This window comes from Pteropus vampyrus, unplaced genomic scaffold (assembly GCF_000151845.1).
Source record: "Pteropus vampyrus isolate Shadow unplaced genomic scaffold, Pvam_2.0 Scaffold383, whole genome shotgun sequence".
Taxonomy (NCBI): domain Eukaryota; kingdom Metazoa; phylum Chordata; class Mammalia; order Chiroptera; family Pteropodidae; genus Pteropus; species Pteropus vampyrus.
The window spans coordinates 501813-520649 of NW_011889164.1; the positions used below are offsets into that span (position 1 = coordinate 501813).

The following is an 18837-nucleotide window of genomic DNA, read 5'->3' on the forward strand; positions in this document are numbered from 1 at the left end:
TTTCCTTGTATTCCTTTAAATATTTAAATTTATAAAATATTTAAATTTAAATATCCATATGTTAACACCTATAATTCAAAAATAAAACATTATTATTTGAGCTAACATTTAGCTTTTGGATTTGAAGTATTAACTTACAGGTAAATAAGCTGTGCTAACATAATGCTTTCTTGCTATATTCTTTAATTAGTGTTAAGCCTTTATACACATATATACCACATGTATATATTTGTTTATATGTATATATATACATCCACATATACACAAGAAGTACATAGATAAATAGTTATAAAATAAGGAGATGATGGTGACATTTATATTTCATTAACACTAAAAATAGAATAACGTGTTTGAATTATATGGAAGATTGAGACTAGATGTGAGAAAGAGTTTCTTGAAAATAATAATGGTTGAGCATTGGGCACGAGGTTAAGCTTGCAAGGAAAGGTTATGGAATTTTCTTCTATGAAGATGTATAAAATATAGAAACTGACTGTGGAGGACTAGATAATGTATGAATTCTTTTTAGCTCTGGGTTTCTGCATAGATTCTCACAAATAAGTCAAAACGTGAAGTATATGTAAAGTGACCACTGGCTGGCTCACTCAATCATTCATCCACTCTTTTCACCAGTAGATCATTATTATTTGTCTTATAGCTTAAGTTTCAATAGTAGTATATATGACTTAAGAGTTGGGAGTCTTGTATTTCTATCTTTTGTGGTGTCTAGCACAGAGAAATGCTGAATAAATATGTGGTGATTCACTAATTAAACCAAAACTAAAGTTCTTACCTTTTCATCATGAGGTGGATCCAGGAAGGAACCAATACTGGAAAGGATAATATGTCCTTCTGTATAAAATTTAAATATTAGAATCTTTTAATTAGATATTCTGTTGTCTAAGTAAATACTACCCAAACTACCAAGTGATTTTGATGCAGGCATTTATAAGGGTAAATAAAATAGAATTTGAGAAATCAGAAATGAAAGAAAAAATTTTATATATCAATTTTTATATGTAGCAATTATTTTTTGTTTCTGGCTTAATAAGTCATAATGAGGTTGCCTTATACACTCAGAGTCAAAGTTCTTTTACACATCAGGGTGGATGAAACAGAAATGAATATATGACAACTAAACAAAGCTCTAAATATTGTGGAGATAATCACCTTACAATCCAAATCGTAGTCACAATGACTAGATTTAAAAAAGCAACAAAGACTACACCGAGGCATACCATATTTAAACCGTAGAAAATCAAATATAAAGAAGCCGGGGATGGAGGGAATCACCCTACTTATAGAGGAGCAAAGATAAGAATTGCATTTGACTTCTCCTCAGAAACAATGCAAACAAGAAGAGAATGGAGTGAAATAATTAAAATGTTGAGAAAAAAATCCTACTATTCTTTATCCTTAGAAATTATTACAAATGTCTAACCAATGTACTGTATACTTGAAACTAACAATAAAATAAAATTTTAAAAATGTGAAAGAGAAATAAAGACTTTCTCAAACAAAAATTAACAGAATTTGTTGCCAGTAGACCTGTCTTGCAAGGTAATTTCTTAAAAAGTTCTTAAGAAAGAAAATGATATGGGCAGAAACTCAGATTTACAAAAAGAAAGGAAGAGCATAAGAGAAGAAATGAGTGAAGATAAAACAAAAAAGAACAGATAATAGTTTATTCAAAATAGCAGCAACAATGGATTTAATTATTATTATTTATGAATATTTGAAATGAATGACAACCATAGCATAAAGGATGAGAGGGTGGAATTAGGAATATTTAGTTGTTATAGGGTACTTGCACTATCTGTGAAGTGGTATAGTGTTATTTGAAGTGGACATTAGATGTTAATATAAATAGCAAACTCTGGAGAAATCACTAAAAGAAGTTTTAAAAAAGTATAATTGATATGCTAAGAATGCAGAGAAATGGAATCATATAAAATGCTCACTTAAAACCACAAAATGTAGAAAAAGAGTGGAAGACAAAAACAGAAAGGAAAAAAAAGGTCAACAAACAGAAAACAGTAAGAAATATGGTAGATATTAATTCAATTGTATCGATAATCACTTTAGAGGTCATTAGTCTAAATAGAGCAATTAAATGACAGAGACTGTCAGTATGGATTCAAAAACTGTTCAACTCGATGTTGTCTACAAGGAACCCACTTTAAATACAAAGACATATATAGATTAAAAGTAAAGAGATAAAGATTTACATGCTAACACTAATCAAAAGAAAGCAGGAGTAACTATCTTAATTTCAAATAGAGAATATTTCAGGACAAGGAAAATCATCAGGAATAAAGATGAGCATTACACAATGTTAAAGAGGACAATTCTCCTAGAAGACATTCTGGTCCTTAACATGTCTATGCCTAGTCTCAGCACATCAAGATACTTGAGGTAAAAACTATTAGATCTGCAAGGAGAAATAGATGAATCTACTTTTATAGCTGAAGACTTCAACACCCCTGTATCAGAACTGGACAGACCTAGCCAGAAGAAAATCAGTAAAGATGTAGTTGAACTCAATAGTACCACCAATCACTTTGATATAATTGGCATCTATAGACTACTTTATCCAACAACTGCAGAATATACAATTTTTTAAAGCTCTTATACAATATTCATCAAGATAGACCATATTCTGAGCCATAAATTATAGCTTAACACATTTAAAATAAAAGAAATTATAAAATTTATGTTCTCAATATAGGAAAAGGAACAATGGAGTTAAATTAGAAATCAATAATAAAAACTTAACTTGAAAATCTCAAGATACTTGGAGATTAATCAACATACTTTTAAATAATAGGTCAAAAAAGAAATCTCAAGAGAAATTTAGAATATTTAAAATTAAAAACTTCTGATGTACAAAAGACACTGAAAACAAGCAGACAAGCCATAGAATGTGAGAAAATACTTGCAAAAGACATCTGTTAAAGGACTGTTATCCAAATATACAAAGAACTTTTAAAACTCAACAATAAGAAAATGAGTTTATTAAATAATGAGCAAAGGATCTGAGCAGAAACTTTACCAAAGAAGTTACACAGATGATAATAAGCATATGAAAAGATGCTCCACATCTTATGTCATTAGAGAAATGCAAATTAACACCACAGTAAGATACTACCAGTATACACCTATTAGAATGGCCAAAATCTAAAACACTGAGAACATCAAATGCCAGTAAGGATGTGGAGCATTAAGAACTGTCATTCATTGTTGGTAGAAATGGATAATGATACAGCCACTTAGGAAGACAGTTTGGCAGTTTCTCACGAAACTACACATACTCTTATCTTATGATTTAGCAATTACTGTCTTTAGTATTTACCCAAAAGAGTTGAAAACTTACATTCACACAAAAACCTGTGTGTGTTTATAAAGGCTTTATTTATTCTTGCCAAAATTTGAAAGCAAACAAGGTGGCCTTTAATAAGTGAATGGATAAACATACTGTGGTAAATCCAGACAATGGAACATTATTTAGCTCTGAAAAGAAATGAGCTAACAAGCCATGAAAAGACATGGAGGAATCTTAAGTGCGTATTACCAAGAGAAAGAAGCCAATACAAAAAGGGTATATACTGTATGATTCCAATCATACGACATTCTAGAAATGATGAAGATAGTAAAAGAGCAATGATTGCTAGGGGTTAGTGGGGAGGGAGGATGAATAGGCTGAGCACAGAGGATTTTTAAGGTATTAAACTATCCTATGATACTGTAATGGTAGATACATGTCAGCATACATTTATTAAGAACCATAGAATGTACAATTCCAAGAGTGAACCCTGAAGTAAACTATTGACTTTGGGTTATAATGACATGTCAATGTAGGTTCATTGATTGTAACAAATGTACCACTCTGGTGCAGGATGTTGTGTGTGGGGTAGTATAGGCATGGTATATATGGAAAGTCTCTGTAATTTCTGCTCAATTTTTCCATGACTCTAAAACTAATCTAAAAAATAAAGCCTGCTTAACAACAAAAAAGCAATAACAAATGATATCTGAGGATGCCTGATTTAAATAGTGACTAAATACCAACCTCATAGAATGTTTTTTAAAAACATCTACTGAAGCGCAGAAAAAGGAAGTCAAAGGCTGAAATCTAGAAGAAGCTTCTTTTATTTATAATATAGATGAGGCTGGATTAGATCTCAAATTGCCCCTGCTCTATTTTTCTATATCACAGCAAAAACTACAAATCTTAAGAAGTAGATCAATTATATAACAGTAAAATGTTCTGGGCAGAGGCAAAGAGAGATAATCCCAACAGAAGGGCATTCTGGGAATTCTCTGTACAGTTTCAAATTTCAGTTCTACGTATTCTGTTAGAAAGTCTTACCCCATACTAGGTAAAGTTACAGCAAAAATATGCAAGCTATTTTAACAAAATTTGCATGATCTTAGATTTCTCTACTATTCTGCTATAAACAGAAACGATATTTATAGAAACTGTGGAGACTGACAGATAAGTAAAAGTAAGAAGTCAAGAATAAGAATATCAGAGTATAAAAGGACTGGTGGTGGGCAATAAAACTAGATAAAATAAAGATAACCTTAAATAAATGTTGTAAATCCACTGATAATACTGAATGTAAATACAAACAATTATTTTCTATAATCTCCAGAAGACTCAAATAATTGTTGGTAAAACATGATTTATTGTAAATTTTGTAAAAAAAAAAAAAAACTTTGAAAAAAAAAAAATGTTCTTAAAAGAGAAGATGTAGAATTTAATTATTAACGTACTAGCAGTACCTGGATACACATCTCAAGATTACATTAACAAATGATAAGTGAAAGGGTGGGTGTAGAAAACAGAAAGAAAGGTAAAGTGGGTTGTTTTCTGTTTAACTGAAAAGATGCTGTTTCTGTCTAAATTCTAACAAATTGGATTTTTTTCAAACCAAAGGTAAACACTAGTAAAATTAAAAATTGCATTTACACATGCAAGTGCATTCATACACATAATCTTTAAAAGTATGAGATGAAAAGAGAAATTTATGTTTAATTCAAAAGATAGAAGAAACGAAGTAGGAAGCATCAAAAGAGAAAGAATAGTGTTACATGAAAGAAGGCCAACTATATTAGTTATAACAATAAATATAAAATAAAGTCCCCTATTGGGAACAAATGATCCCTTTCTTTGCTAGTTTATTTCACTACTCCCTTTAACAATGAAAATTAATGCCACATAACCCTTTCAAGATTAAAAATGAAAAGTTTACATTCTTTCCAATATGCAAGGTAAAATATGAACAGTTCTGTACCCAATTTAAGGCTGGAAAAGATAGAATTCTTGCTTTAAGGAAAGAGCTAGGAATTAAATAGGTTCTTCTGATATTCGTTCATTGTTCTATTTATTCAGTGAGCTATTCATAACACTCTCTAGTGTTTGAGGATCTCTCTTATTCTTTTGTATTAATAAATGCCATGTATTTTCCTACATCCATTTTTACACCATGTAAGTTACGACAGCCGTGGCCGACTACCTGAGGATAATGATGACTTACCCACATTTCCCGTCAGTAGAATCCTGGCACAGGAGTCAACATGCAGAGATGTCAGAGAAATGGCAGAATGCTTTGTAAAAGGTAGCATATCTTTCAGTAGTCTTCCCTGAATAAATTATGATAATAAACTCTATAAAATATTCATATTGGAATTCAGATTCTCTATAAATAATCTAAAGAATTATCTCTACTACTAAAACATGATTCTCTTCTTTGTAATAAAAATAATTTGAAACAATCTATAGGAATTTCTTTTCCTGAATTAAATATTCATAAAGGTGTAGGCAACTATTAAGGATAAACATCTAGACTCTAATGATTACAGATCATCCCTACACTTGGTGTTTTTTGTTTTTGTTTTTGTTTTTGTACTTCTCATGACCCGTTCATGAAATTCCTCATATTTCTTTTCCAGTTATATATCCTCCTTTTAAACAAACATTCTTTTCAGGTTTGAGTGTATCTCACTTGTTTTAAATAGGAATGTAGCATTTGCCTTTTTAGAAATATCCGGTTTTAAATACTGGTGCAAGATTAGAGATTGTAGGAGATTCAAATTTAGCAAATTGCTTTTCAGCGCTTAATATGTCACCTCTGGGAAGGACTCCCACAGGCATTGCCTGTCTCAGAGAACGAACATCCAAGCTTGAGAAGAAAGAATTTGAATCTGCTACTCATTTCCTGAGATTTACTTGCATATAATCTTTTCTCTTCCTATCTCAGTCTTTTATCTCTCTATCAGAAAAAAAGGCATTGTTCCAATACCAAGATCATCTCAGGGAACATTATTGTTACAGTATTTTATATTTTTCAACTAAGAGTTTTCCTCTAATAAGCTATGATCCACTGATAGACTTGGAGGTTTTACCTAGCAGACAGCCATCATGCTCTGTTGTTGGATCCCACCATCTAGCATACAAAACTGTTGCTACTTTCTGCGTTTCCCTCCAGAAAGGAGCCTTACAAGTGACACCACCTCCTTACAAGTGACACCACCTCCTTTGCTTCACAAAGGATTTCATCGTCATCATCACCAATCTACTCAAGATCCTTCTTTCCATCATCTTCTAAACTCCCAATTCAGACTCCACCCAAGTTCCACCCCAAGTTATTCTGGTAACTGAAAGTTATATTTTCACTGTAAAATGTTTAAGAACACTCATCACAATGTAATAACTTCTTCTCATAGTTTGGATAACTAAAAATTCATGTGTACTTAATTTTTCAGTGTTATATTATGTTACTATAATGCATCATTAATATCCTTTAATATTTGTCCAATAAAATATTTAGTGGCATGTACCATAGCTCAATTTAAAGAAAAGAAAGATATGAAATAGTTAACTTTGCAATTTTGATGATTTGATCTTTTGAGCTACAAAACTGGCCTACTGTGAAGTTTGACTAGCATTTTCAGTGAGCAAGCTACAGAACCAACAATTTGGCTAGAAGGTTTCAACATACTAAAATTGGATGCTATATGGAACTTTAAAAGGTTAAGTTTCATTTAATAATCCTTTTTCTCTTTCCCACCCTTTGCTACTACAGGTTAGTAACGGGCCTTATCACCTCGATAGTCCACAAGCGGAGGTGTCCATCTTCATGTGCGGTGGCAAGGACAGGTGGCTGGGTATCTGTTAGGTTGGTGTCTTCAGGAAACCTTTTGCTCACTGGCTGTTGCTCTCCCATCATGGCATCTATTTGCTCACCCGTTGGAAAATTAATGAGCTACCATGGTGTTTGTAATACTTGAAATTTGAAATTTTATAGAATGCAAAGGAGGAGGGAGGTAGGAAAACAGCAAAAACCATACAATCTTTTTCCTAGAATTTTTTAAAATCTCAGAGCATTTCAGTCTGGGCAGAGAATAAAACAAGCATTAACAAGAAGAATCTCATATCACTGGAGAAATCTAAAGAGCTTATTTTCATTCCTGTTGAAAGCCTCTGCACTATACATAACAGCTGAAACTATATATACAACTAGTTTAAGTCTTACACATACAGAATAGCTTATGAATTTAGTATGAATTTTGGGAAAATAGGCTGGAGATTAAGAAGCTCAATAATATTTTGGATTTTTAAAATCTAGAATTAGTTTTTAAAAGGGCATCATCATAACAAATTCTGCCTCTTAGACTGCTGAACCCTACACCTCAAAAGTCACAAAAAAGAATATACATTCATTAAGAGTATTCTATCATGTAACCTCCCTATTGCAAAGGAATTGTTTTATGATAAGGAAGAGAGAGAGGTGATTTCATACTGACCTTTAACCTCACTGTCATGTACACTCTGTTTGCTTCCCTGAATTAAGGGAGAAAAAGAGAAAATATTTTTATGACATTGTAAGGAAATGAGGTATACTGGATCAGTGGAATCTTCAGATAGTTAAATTAATATTTCTAAGTTGATTTTAAAGTTATTTTTGAATTAATTCTTTGACAATTGTGTTGCAGAGATGTTCATGCTCATAAATAGGGTATCTATAACACGATATTTTCCTAGTCATTTGGGTGTAGCCTAATGAAACAATTAAATGCCTAATGTACACCAAGATCTTGGCATTTATTATTTCAAATTCTGTTAACAAACATGCAAGTTAGGCTTATCACTTACTGTTTACTGATGAGGAAACAGACACTCAGAGATTAGGTGCTGTCTCTAAAACTAACCAGATAATATATAGAGTACTTGGTTTCAAGTTCAAGTCTGTCTGACTCTTACCTTTATAAGTTTATTCTTTCCACAAGGCTAGTGGTGTTAGAATAATTTTTGCAGTGAAAACTTCCCTTTAAACAAAATTCTAACTAGAAATGTAACGTGTAAAAATATGTAAAATTGGAACTGAGAACACAGTTTGAAAACCACTGCATTACATGTGTTGTCTTTCCCCCCTGTGAAATGTGCATAATACTTTTTAGCAGAAGAAATAGTCTAAAATTACTTTATTATTTTACAAATGTAAAAGTCACATATGTAATTTGTTTTATTCACGATTATGTATTGATTATTTGCAGAAATGAAAGCCTTCGAAAATAGAGGAAAAGGATGAAAACATTTTAGACATTGTTTTTTGGGATAACAAAAAGTTTTACATTCACGCATACACAAGATTTTTTCACGCATACACAAGATTCTTTACCTTCTACCAAAGGAGGGGCTCAAATGCAACAAATCATTATTTTTGAACCAACATTGGGTACATATTCTCCCCGTTTCTTGCTTACCTTGCTACTCTGTGGACCTTTACTAGAATCACATTGGGATGAAGAACATACGGAATCCTGACTTGATCGCCTACAAAAAGAGGGAGGAAGCCCGAAGAGGAAAAGTTAAGATATTCTATCATACTCAAAGAGTGCTCTTCTGTTTTAATTTCAGTTGATTACTTCTTTCATTATCTGTAGATACTGAACTACACACTTATAAAACAAAACACACCTTATACTTTGTGTAACGAATGTTCATCTGTCTGGTATTGGTGGAGTCTGTTGGGGAACCTCAGGAATTAAGATTTATTGCTGCCTGAATCTGAGAAATAAAAATCTGTCCTGTCCTACTGCTAAGGCTAGATTTAATCCCAGAGGCTCTGACACTGGAGTGGTAGGAGTGTGGTGGGGATCCTGAGTAACGTGGCTAACTTTCGCTCTACAGTTGCCAGTTCTGGCCAGGTCCTGACTCTGTGGTGCTCTGCTAGAATGAGCTGAAAAGTGGCTTTGGGTTCTGGGGCAAACATATACGGAAACAAGTCCTCAAAATAGTCTTAGAATAAGGAAACTTCAAGTCAAGGGATAGAGAAGGTGTTATAGTCTGTCTCATTGCTGGGTGACCCAAAACTAGCATAGAAACTTTTGATTTCTCACCAGAGATGTATTTATCATGGCCAATTGACTGAAAATCAGAACTCTCAAGCAAATACAAGGAGAAAAAATACCTTTTCTTAAATATTTAAATAACAATCTCCTGCTCTCTAAGAAATGGATGGAGATTACTCAGTTTTAGTGGATGTCATATGAGACCTGCTGCCATATGATCTTTCTTATTGACCCTGCAAGTCCTTCCTTCTGCTTCACATCAGTGCTCAGACTTTGATTTTGGGTACAAGTGTGGTCAACTGAGCATTTTCCATCTCAGGGTGCTGTGAGACTGACAGAGTAAGGGAAATTAGACCCCAATACAGCAAATTAGATTCCTGGGGACCACTTACCTATAAAAGACAGTGACAGGGAAGAAAGCTGAAACCAAATAGTCTACCCAACTTATTTCTTTATTTCAGTTATACCTTCCTCAATGCTGGAATGAGGAGAACTCTTTTTGTATCACCCATGTAAGACCCAGACAGTATTTCTTGATCAGTAAGTACTGAGTTACCTTGCACATTCAGGGGTACGAAAGAGGAATAGTATGTCATTAATTCTAAAGCGTTTGGGATCCAAGTCAAGGTCTACAGTGAAGCAGTCTTCAGGTCTGTACCTGGAAAGAGGCATACATTTACAAATTAGGTAACTTACATTACTTATATATCACATGCAGAGCCAATCAACTCCTAAAATACTGATATCATCAAACATGAAGAGAAAACCAAGAGGTGTAGAGTTTGAACACATCGTCCTTAATAAGGAGCTGTATAACAGCATGATCATTTAGTGTCTTTTAATTCAACTAACTGGTCTCCCTTCCTACTTATAAGTCAGAGAGTGGGCTTATATAACCTCCTGGAGGTTTCATACAGTTTAAAGAATAAAATTCCACTCTTTAAATAAGTGGAGTGGCAAATTTGAATAAAATATGGTTACCACCATCAAGGAACTTAGAACTGAGGGGAGAAGACAGGCAAGTAATTCAGTGATCACACTACTCTTGTCACTCGAGCCTTCCATTGACCCAGATTCTGAAGAACCAAACACCTTCCTAGGCAGTTTCCTGGGAGCACAGTGATAATTCCTAATCACCTGCACCGGCCCTTCATGCTTGACACTTAATGACACACTAAACATTCCTTATAGCAAATAGACATTGTACAAGATGTTCCTTTTTTGTTTTGTTTTGTTTAATCACCTTTGCTAATTTAGACTGATGAGTGATGAAGGAACCTCCTGGGGGTGGGGGGTGAACCAAGTTCAAAAGATGAGTCTGTTGAATTCAAACTTTTTAGGTATTTCTGCTCTGCAGATGAGCATGTGGTGAAATGGATTATTACTTAGCAAGAAAAAATTTTTATTTTAGACCCAAAAAAGCTTTGCACAAGAAAGAAGAGCTATTTCTCCTGACTGATGAAGGGATCTTAGGCAAAGTTTGAGGCAGAGGTAGAGATGGCCTCTGCTATGAATATGGTAGGAATTAGTAGTCCACTGGAGCTAAAACTGACCTACGCCATGAATATGGAAACCATCTTTTACTTTAGAAATGTTAAAGCTGGGCCTAAGACTCTAAATTATGTTTTGCAAAACACCCCAGTTATTCTAAATCAATTGTTTTATATAATCATCTTCTTATAAGGAAGGCACTATATATGACCCATTATAGTCAGTCATTTTTCTGTGATTGGAGGTTGAATTTGCGTGCATCCCTTGGCAAAACACCTAGCACTTCAACAAGGAGGATCTTCATCTTTAAATTGGAAATATTCTCAGAGGGGCTTCCCCTGCTTTAGGCTGTGTCATCAGGACTATGATCTTTGCTTTCTTTGTCTATCCGATTTCCCTTAGTAGTACATCATGCACAAGCTGACATCTACAGTGTGAGAACTATATTAATAAAAGGGTGAGAAATTGTGCAGTATTTATTGGTAAAGGTATCAAATGACAAGTACACAGTCTGTGAGAAAAGCCTCAGGGCAAGGGTTGAAGAGAAGAAACAGAAGGATGACAGGAATTCTGGGAGTAGGGACCAAGATAACATGGGCTGAGGTACAGAGGGAGGGATCTGCAGAAACATCTACTTCAACTAGAGGTTTAAATAAGAATAAATCCAGGGTCCAAACAACAAAGGGGCACATCCTCTCAAAAGTTAGTTAAAAGTAAAGAGTCAGATCTAGATTGGAAAGGGGCATGGAACCAGCCAGGTAGACCAGGCAGACATAAATAAGGCACTGCAACTAGAGAAGCAGAGATTTCTTTGGCATTATTGTCTTTTCCCTTGTCCTTTCCCACTCTCTTCTACCCTTCTTTATACCTCTTCCCTTCCTCAAAATTCTTAGATTTGATTTTATTGTTATTCATTCATCAAGGTTCTTGATCACTTTGTACCTCAAAATACAGTATTACAAAATCTTTTGACATCGGTATTCACACAAGGCCCTTCCTTTCTAGCTCCACTGCACAACTGTGGAGAGCTTATTATTTGCAATCCATCCATAGCAAATAATATAATGTTACATGATTTCCTTTACAACCAACAGTAAGGACATTTAAGAATGGATGTCAGGGGCAGGGTAACATTTTTGGCCATGGTATGGAGAAAATCTAATTGAGATTTAGAATTGCAAATGCCACACACTTGTTAGCATTGACCTATAATTAATTGGATGTGTTGGAGTGATGAACGAGAAGAAGAACCCATCTGGGATGCCTCTAACCATTTGACTGAGTAGATGGTGGTGTCACTGGAAATACAGGAAGAGGAGATGTTTGGGAGGAGTTAGGCCAAGACAAAGGTTTGGGAATGTGAGGCTTTAAGGGTCTTAGTGGCAATCCAGATGATAATTGCCAGATATATATGTTTGAAGCTCTGGGGAGATTAGAGTTTAAAATTATTATATATTTTAAGAATTTTTGAAGTTATGAGTTTGGACAAGATCACACATGAAGCATGTACTAGAGTGAGAAGAGTAAAAGTCAAAGCACATGAGAATACAAACACTTAAGGCTCACCTTATTCCCATTATTCTGGGATTTAGACACTTAGAACATAATCTCTTCATGATTATAACCTCCAGGAAACTCATCCTTGACAGTTAGTACCACTTTTATTTATTGCTTTTGTTTGTTTGTTCGCTTATTTAGTATTGAGTGTTACTTGGCTCTTCTGCAGTATAACTTATGTTGCTTAAGGGAAAGAGGCAACTTACAGTTCTTTGACAGTAGATGTTACAAAATTCCATAAGATGATTGCACCATTTAAGGTTCCAGCAGCTATCAAATTATGTCCTTCTACTTGTAATAAATCAATGCAGTTCACTTCTCTACTAACAGCAGTATTCTGAAGAAGGAAGCAGAGTCACTGGCCATAATGAACACAGAATCTAAGCACAGTAAAAATGCTATGTGTGCATTTGTTAGTCTATCATGAACTGAATATAAAATGTCTTATGGTTTTCAAAAAAGTTTTGTTAAAGTATAGTTGACATACAATATTATATTAGTTTCAGGTATACAACACAGTGATTTGAAATTTATATACCCTACAATGTAATCACCATAAATCTGAAAATCATGTGTCACCGGGCAAATTATTATGATATATTCCTCTGCTGAACATTATGTTTCCATGACTTACTTATTTTATAAATAGAAGTTTGTACCTCTTATTTACCTTCACCTTTTTCACCCATCCCCCACCCCCCTCTCCTCTGGCAATCATCAGTTTATTCTCTACATACATTTGTTCTCTACATCTATGAATCTGTTCATGTTCTATTTTGTTCGTTCATTTGTTTTTTTCAGATTTCACATATAAGTGAAATCACATGATATTTGTTTTTCTCTGGCTTATTTCATTTAGCATTTAACATTTCACTCTCTCTGAAATATGTCAGACAGGATTGACCTCTTGGTTCATTCATGTTGTCACAAATGACAAGATTTCATTCTTTTTTTATAGTTGAGTAATATTTCATTATATATATTATATACATTTACATATATTTACATATCAATCTCTCTTCTAAGAATCTATCCCAAAGATATATTAAAAAATTTGAAATCACATATGCACAGCCTATTTGTTAAAACATGATTTATAATTGGAAAAGGTTGAAAATAGCTCAAATATCCACCCATAGGGGACCAGTTGAATATAGTCTATCAACACAAATGAATCACCACGGAACTCCCCAAAAGAAGATGGAATATCTGTAAATCCATATTCATAGCCACAATAGCCAAAAGCAACTCAAGTGTCCATTGATGGATAATAAAGTATATGTGGTATATATGTACAATGGAATATTATTCAGCCTTAAAAAGGAAAGAAATTTTGACACATGCTGCAACATAAATGAACCTTGAGGATATTATGCTAAGCGAAGACACAAAGGGACAGATACCATATAATTCTGCTTATATGAGGTGTCTAGGGTGGTCAAAGTCATACAGAAAAAAAGTCGGATGGTGGTTGCCAGGGGCTGGAGGAGGATAAAAGATTCTTTATTGTTTAGGTATAGAGTTTTGGTTTTGCAAAGTAAAAAGAGTTCTGTGAGTGGTGAGGGTTGCCTTCACCACAATGTGAATGAATGTACTTAAGTACCACTGAATTATACACTTAAAAATCATAAATATGGTAAAATATATTAGGTGTTTTTTCATCAAAATTAAAAAAAAGATGATATCTATATAATGCTTATAATAATCTCCAGAATGTATTATTAAATAAAATAAGCAAAGAATATAAAATAAGCAAAGAATATAAAAATGTGTATAGCATCCTGCCATTTGTTTAAGAAAGGGTGAGAGGATACGAATTGAAACACAACACCAGAAACATAAATCAAAACTCAAAAACAAAAGGTGAATTATAGGTTAGGGAGGAAATGGTGTAAGAGACAGGAATAAAAGAATAGACTTTGTTTTGTAGATTTAATTTTGGAACTATTTAAATAATAGTTTTACATAATAATTAGACAAGATTAAAATTAAAAAAATAATAAATTAAAAAATGAAAGAAATAAACTTAGCTGTGTATAGAGTTGTTGGCACAAGAAATTATTTCAAGTAATTTTAAAACAGTAATTTAACTGCATGTTTCAAATGGTATGTATTCTAAGGACAAAAAATTGTAAAGAAAAAATATCTTGAGCTGTTTCAATGATCATATTTCACATTGTTTTTCTGAAACTATAATGTAACAAACTATAATATACTGTAGCACAATACAATATGGTGTAAAAATCTTATATGTTATATGTTGTATAAATAATAGGATAAAGCAAATAAGTAATTATGTTAATGTGGTTAGGAACAAAATTTTTCTGTGAGAAAATATATAATAAAATTGGTAAAAGTCATGTTATCTTAAATTTGAATGGGAATATCAATTTGATTAACAATATATTTTCTCTTAAATTGTTTTCCTTGTTCTGTTCATTGTAAAGTTCTAAAAACAAGGATCAGACTAGTGGCTATGGGCATCTCTAAAACTCAGATTGTAGTTTTGTAACACTATTTCCTACTAAAAAGAACTAGCATTTCTTGGAGAAATAGTGGATTCTAAATCTTGAACAAGAAATGTACAAGGTGAGTCTGAAAGGTATTCGGAACTACTGGAGTCATAGCAAAAACCTCTGGAGCCTGAGAAGGGTCCAGCTAGTTTGAGAAGGAATAATATGAACATCAATCAATAATAATAACGAATACAATTCACTTAAACATATAAAGAATATTTAAATTTGTGAGTTTATAATTATACTAAAGAAATTAGTAAAATTCACTGACCACCTTAGGAGAATATTAAGAAACCTATTCCTTATTTTGAAAACTGATAAATATAGGAAAAGAATCAGCTATTTTGATTGTCTATATAAACTGTACCTCAGTGTAACCAAATAGTTGATAAAAGTTTTCTTTAAAGACATATTCCAGCTAATAAATGAGTCATAATGGTAGAATGGCAACTTTGAATGAAATAATAGACCTACGTAGTGATCGCCAACGGCTATGATATCCCAAAACGATAACCAGTCATTAAGTGAATCTTGATGGAAGTATATGGCACCATGTACTATGGTGACTTCCAGCTACTATGGAGCCTTATTAAAACAAACAAAAAAATCAAAGCTGCATGCAATTAAGCCACCAGATGTTACTACCAGATTAAAAGAAGCAGAGAAAAACGTCTTAAGTTACACTACAAACGTGCAATCAGCAAAATCCAAAAAATGGGAAAGTGTGGCACCTGCTGTCCAGAATCTTCAATAAATAAATTACAAGGCAAAAAAGAGGGATGGAAAGATATCTATAGATTTAAAAAGGATTTAAGAAATTTATCAACCAAATGCAACAAATGGACCTTGTTTGGATTCTGGTTGAAACAAGCAAACTGTAAAAAAAATAATATGAGTAAATTTGGAAAATTTAAACAGAGTGAATATGTAATTATTACTAATAACTTCTTATAAATTATTTTAGAAAATATTTGAGAAAATAATGGTATCATCATTTTTCGAGTTATTCTTTAGAGATTCATACCAAAATATTTGGGAATAAAATGACTAAATATATGGCATTTGCTTCAAAATAATCTATTGTCGGTGTTTGTGGGAAAGTAGTTCAAATAAAAAGGAATAAGTTTGGCCATGCGTAGGTAATTTATGAAGCTAAGTGATAGGACATTGAAGTTCATTGTATTATTTTTTCTACTTTTACATATGTTTGTAATGTTCCATAATAAAAAGGAAAAAATCAAGAAATAAAACTTACATTAACATGTTGAGGAATGTTTTTCTCAACTATCAACTTGACGTCTGGGAAAGGAAGAGCCACGGGCCTATCTTTAGTGGATGTCTTCAGGTGCACAATATGATTCCTGTCTTGTAGGACAGGCATGACATCAGGCAGCTCCCATATCACCATGAGATAAATATCATCTTCCTTACCCTTTGATGGAAATCCAATTGATGAAAAACTCAATTAACTATTTTATTTTGAGCTACCGTAAAGATATAGAGTAATATAGAACATTGAACATACAAGCGGAGCAATGGGGTTTGAAGTTTGGGGGGAAAAGAGTTATTATGAAGCTTGTTTCCCTCTGGGCTGAATAAAAGCCTGGGGACCAGGGTGGGAAAAAGTCCTAGGGTGAGATTTGGACATGGTGGTTCATCTGCAAATATGCTTAAACCCCCAGAGATGCGTGAGTGGACAGGGCAATGCTTGGCATGGTATATATGCCTAGTGTCCCTTGCCTCCATGTAGTTGAGGAGTAGCTGAACAGGTGGACTAAGTTTTCTGTACTTTTGAAATCAGGAAATTATAAAAAGAATAGAGAGCAGAAAGGCTTACTGCTGGTGCCTCCACAGGGGACTGCTAAATTTCTAGCCCTCAGGGACAACATAGCTGTATATCTCACCCTCTTAGGACAGTCACCTCCTGCATTTTTTTGGTAACCAAACCTCCATGGGCAGAAAAAGAAATGTCACTAGGGGTACCTAGCATCTACACAGATGAAGAAAAAAAAAAACATGCATAACAGAGCCCAGACTAACCAGAACTTCCAGGAAGTATGATAACTTGAGCAAACTGAAGAATGCTTAAGAAAGTTTGAAACAGAAACAAAAAAATAAAACCAAACCATAATCTTCAAATTTAAGAATTTGTTGATGAGCTGAAAGAAAATTACTTCCGGTTTGAGACTTGAACTAATATCCTGGAAGTAGAGAAAGCATTTCAAAATAGTCAGAAAAACTAAAAAGAAATAGAAAACATAAGGGAAAATATAAGACATTTGGAGGATAGATTCCAAAGACCCAATATGGAAATAGCATGTATTTCTGAATTGGAAAAAGAAACAGAGGCAGAAGAGACACTTAAACAAATAATAAATTAAAAATTCCCTGAGCTGGAAAAAATATGCAGATTGAAAAGTCTCCTGCAAAATTGATGAGAAAAGATGTACACAGGAGCACAGACTTCAAACTTCGAGGGAAAGATAACATCTTCTAAGTTTGCAGAGAGAGAGAGTTATTTACAAAGAAAAAAAGAGTCAGACCAACATTGAACTGTTCATTGGCAACAATGTCACTTCAGGATTGACACCAATTCTAGCCATGTAAGAGCACTCCTTTCTAGCCATGTAAGAGCACTCCTTTGTTCCATAGCGTTAAAACAATATTATCAGACTTATTTCTTTAAACCAACCTATTGAGTATATTATATCTATCATAATTCTAATTTCTCTGATTACTAATGAAGTTTAGCAACTTTTCATGTGTTTATCGGCCATCTAGGTTTTCTGTTTTATGAAGTGCCTATCTTGTTTCATTTTCTATTGAACTATTTACCTTATTTATTATTGAGGACTTTGGATACTAATCCGTTGGTTATTATGTGTCAAAAATATCTTCTTTAACTCTACTCTTGCCTTTTTACTCTCATTATGGTAATTTTTGATGAAGATAAGTTATTAGTTTAGTATAATCAAATATATCCACTTGTTCCTTTATAATCTGTGATTTTTGAGTCTTATTTAAGATATTTCTTTCTCCTGAGTTCATAAAGACAATCTCCTATATTAACTGTAAAACTCATATTATTTTGTCTTTCAATTAATATCTTGAAGTAATTAATACAGCAGAAATAGATAAATGGGAGACCAAAATTTAGAGGCTTTTTTTAATACGGATGTCTAGTTGCTCCAAAACTATTTATAGGAAATTATATTCTTGCCACACAAACCTGCTATGTCACTTCTGCCGTGTGCTTTTGTTTTGTCACTCTAATTACTTATCTTTATGCTCAAACCTTGCTGTTTTGTTTCCTTGTGCACTTAGAATTATTAAGACTCTGGACTGAGATAAAGGTGCCTCCGTCCAGATTGGAGATGTTTGTTTCTGTCAGGTGGAGGATGGAACTACCCCCTAAAACTGAGTCATAGTTAGATCCCCTTGACCACCTAGACACTGACAATCTAGTTTGCAAATGCACATGAGACCTATCTGTAGTCACAGTTTCTCAGGGACAGGGTTTTGTATCATTTTGTTTTGTTTTCCTACTCTTCTTCCTTCTTTCCTCCTTGGCTCAGCGTGAGGGCAGCCTTTCCTGCATGCCACCAGGAGGCTGGCTTCTTTCTTTCTGGTTCACCTTTACCTTGAGAGTGAAACTTTTGGGTACTGCATACCGTGGACAGGGCACTAAACACCTTGCCTTGGTCAAAACACGGGCCTTGATTTCTTTGCCCCTTCTGATCTGCTGAGTCTCCAAAATTGAACCCCGTGGTGTTTTGGAAAAGGACAAAAGTCATAGTGGTGTTTTGGTTCCTAATTTATCTCTCTCATTCTCCACTTTCACTAAAGTTTGGTTATGCTGTTTACTTGCTATATTGTCAGCTCTTTAACACTAGTTAAGAGATTTAGAAAATGTTCT

General features: G+C 33.6%; 1 protein-coding gene across 1 annotated transcript in view; it reads right to left on the reverse strand.

The window, feature by feature from the left end:
* Window positions 1-18837, reverse strand: part of WDR64 (WD repeat domain 64) — a 115912-nt gene that overhangs the window by 18996 nt on the left and 78079 nt on the right. The window contains exons 16-23 of the mRNA XM_023523192.1: window positions 16177-16353; window positions 12612-12742; window positions 9914-10015; window positions 8770-8839; window positions 7810-7846; window positions 7110-7237; window positions 5541-5646; window positions 794-852 (exon numbers count right to left, since the gene is read on the reverse strand). Coding sequence (XP_023378960.1) covers window positions 794-852; window positions 5541-5646; window positions 7110-7237; window positions 7810-7846; window positions 8770-8839; window positions 9914-10015; window positions 12612-12742; window positions 16177-16353 — 810 coding nt within the window. The remainder of the gene's footprint in view (window positions 1-793; window positions 853-5540; window positions 5647-7109; window positions 7238-7809; window positions 7847-8769; window positions 8840-9913; window positions 10016-12611; window positions 12743-16176; window positions 16354-18837) is intronic.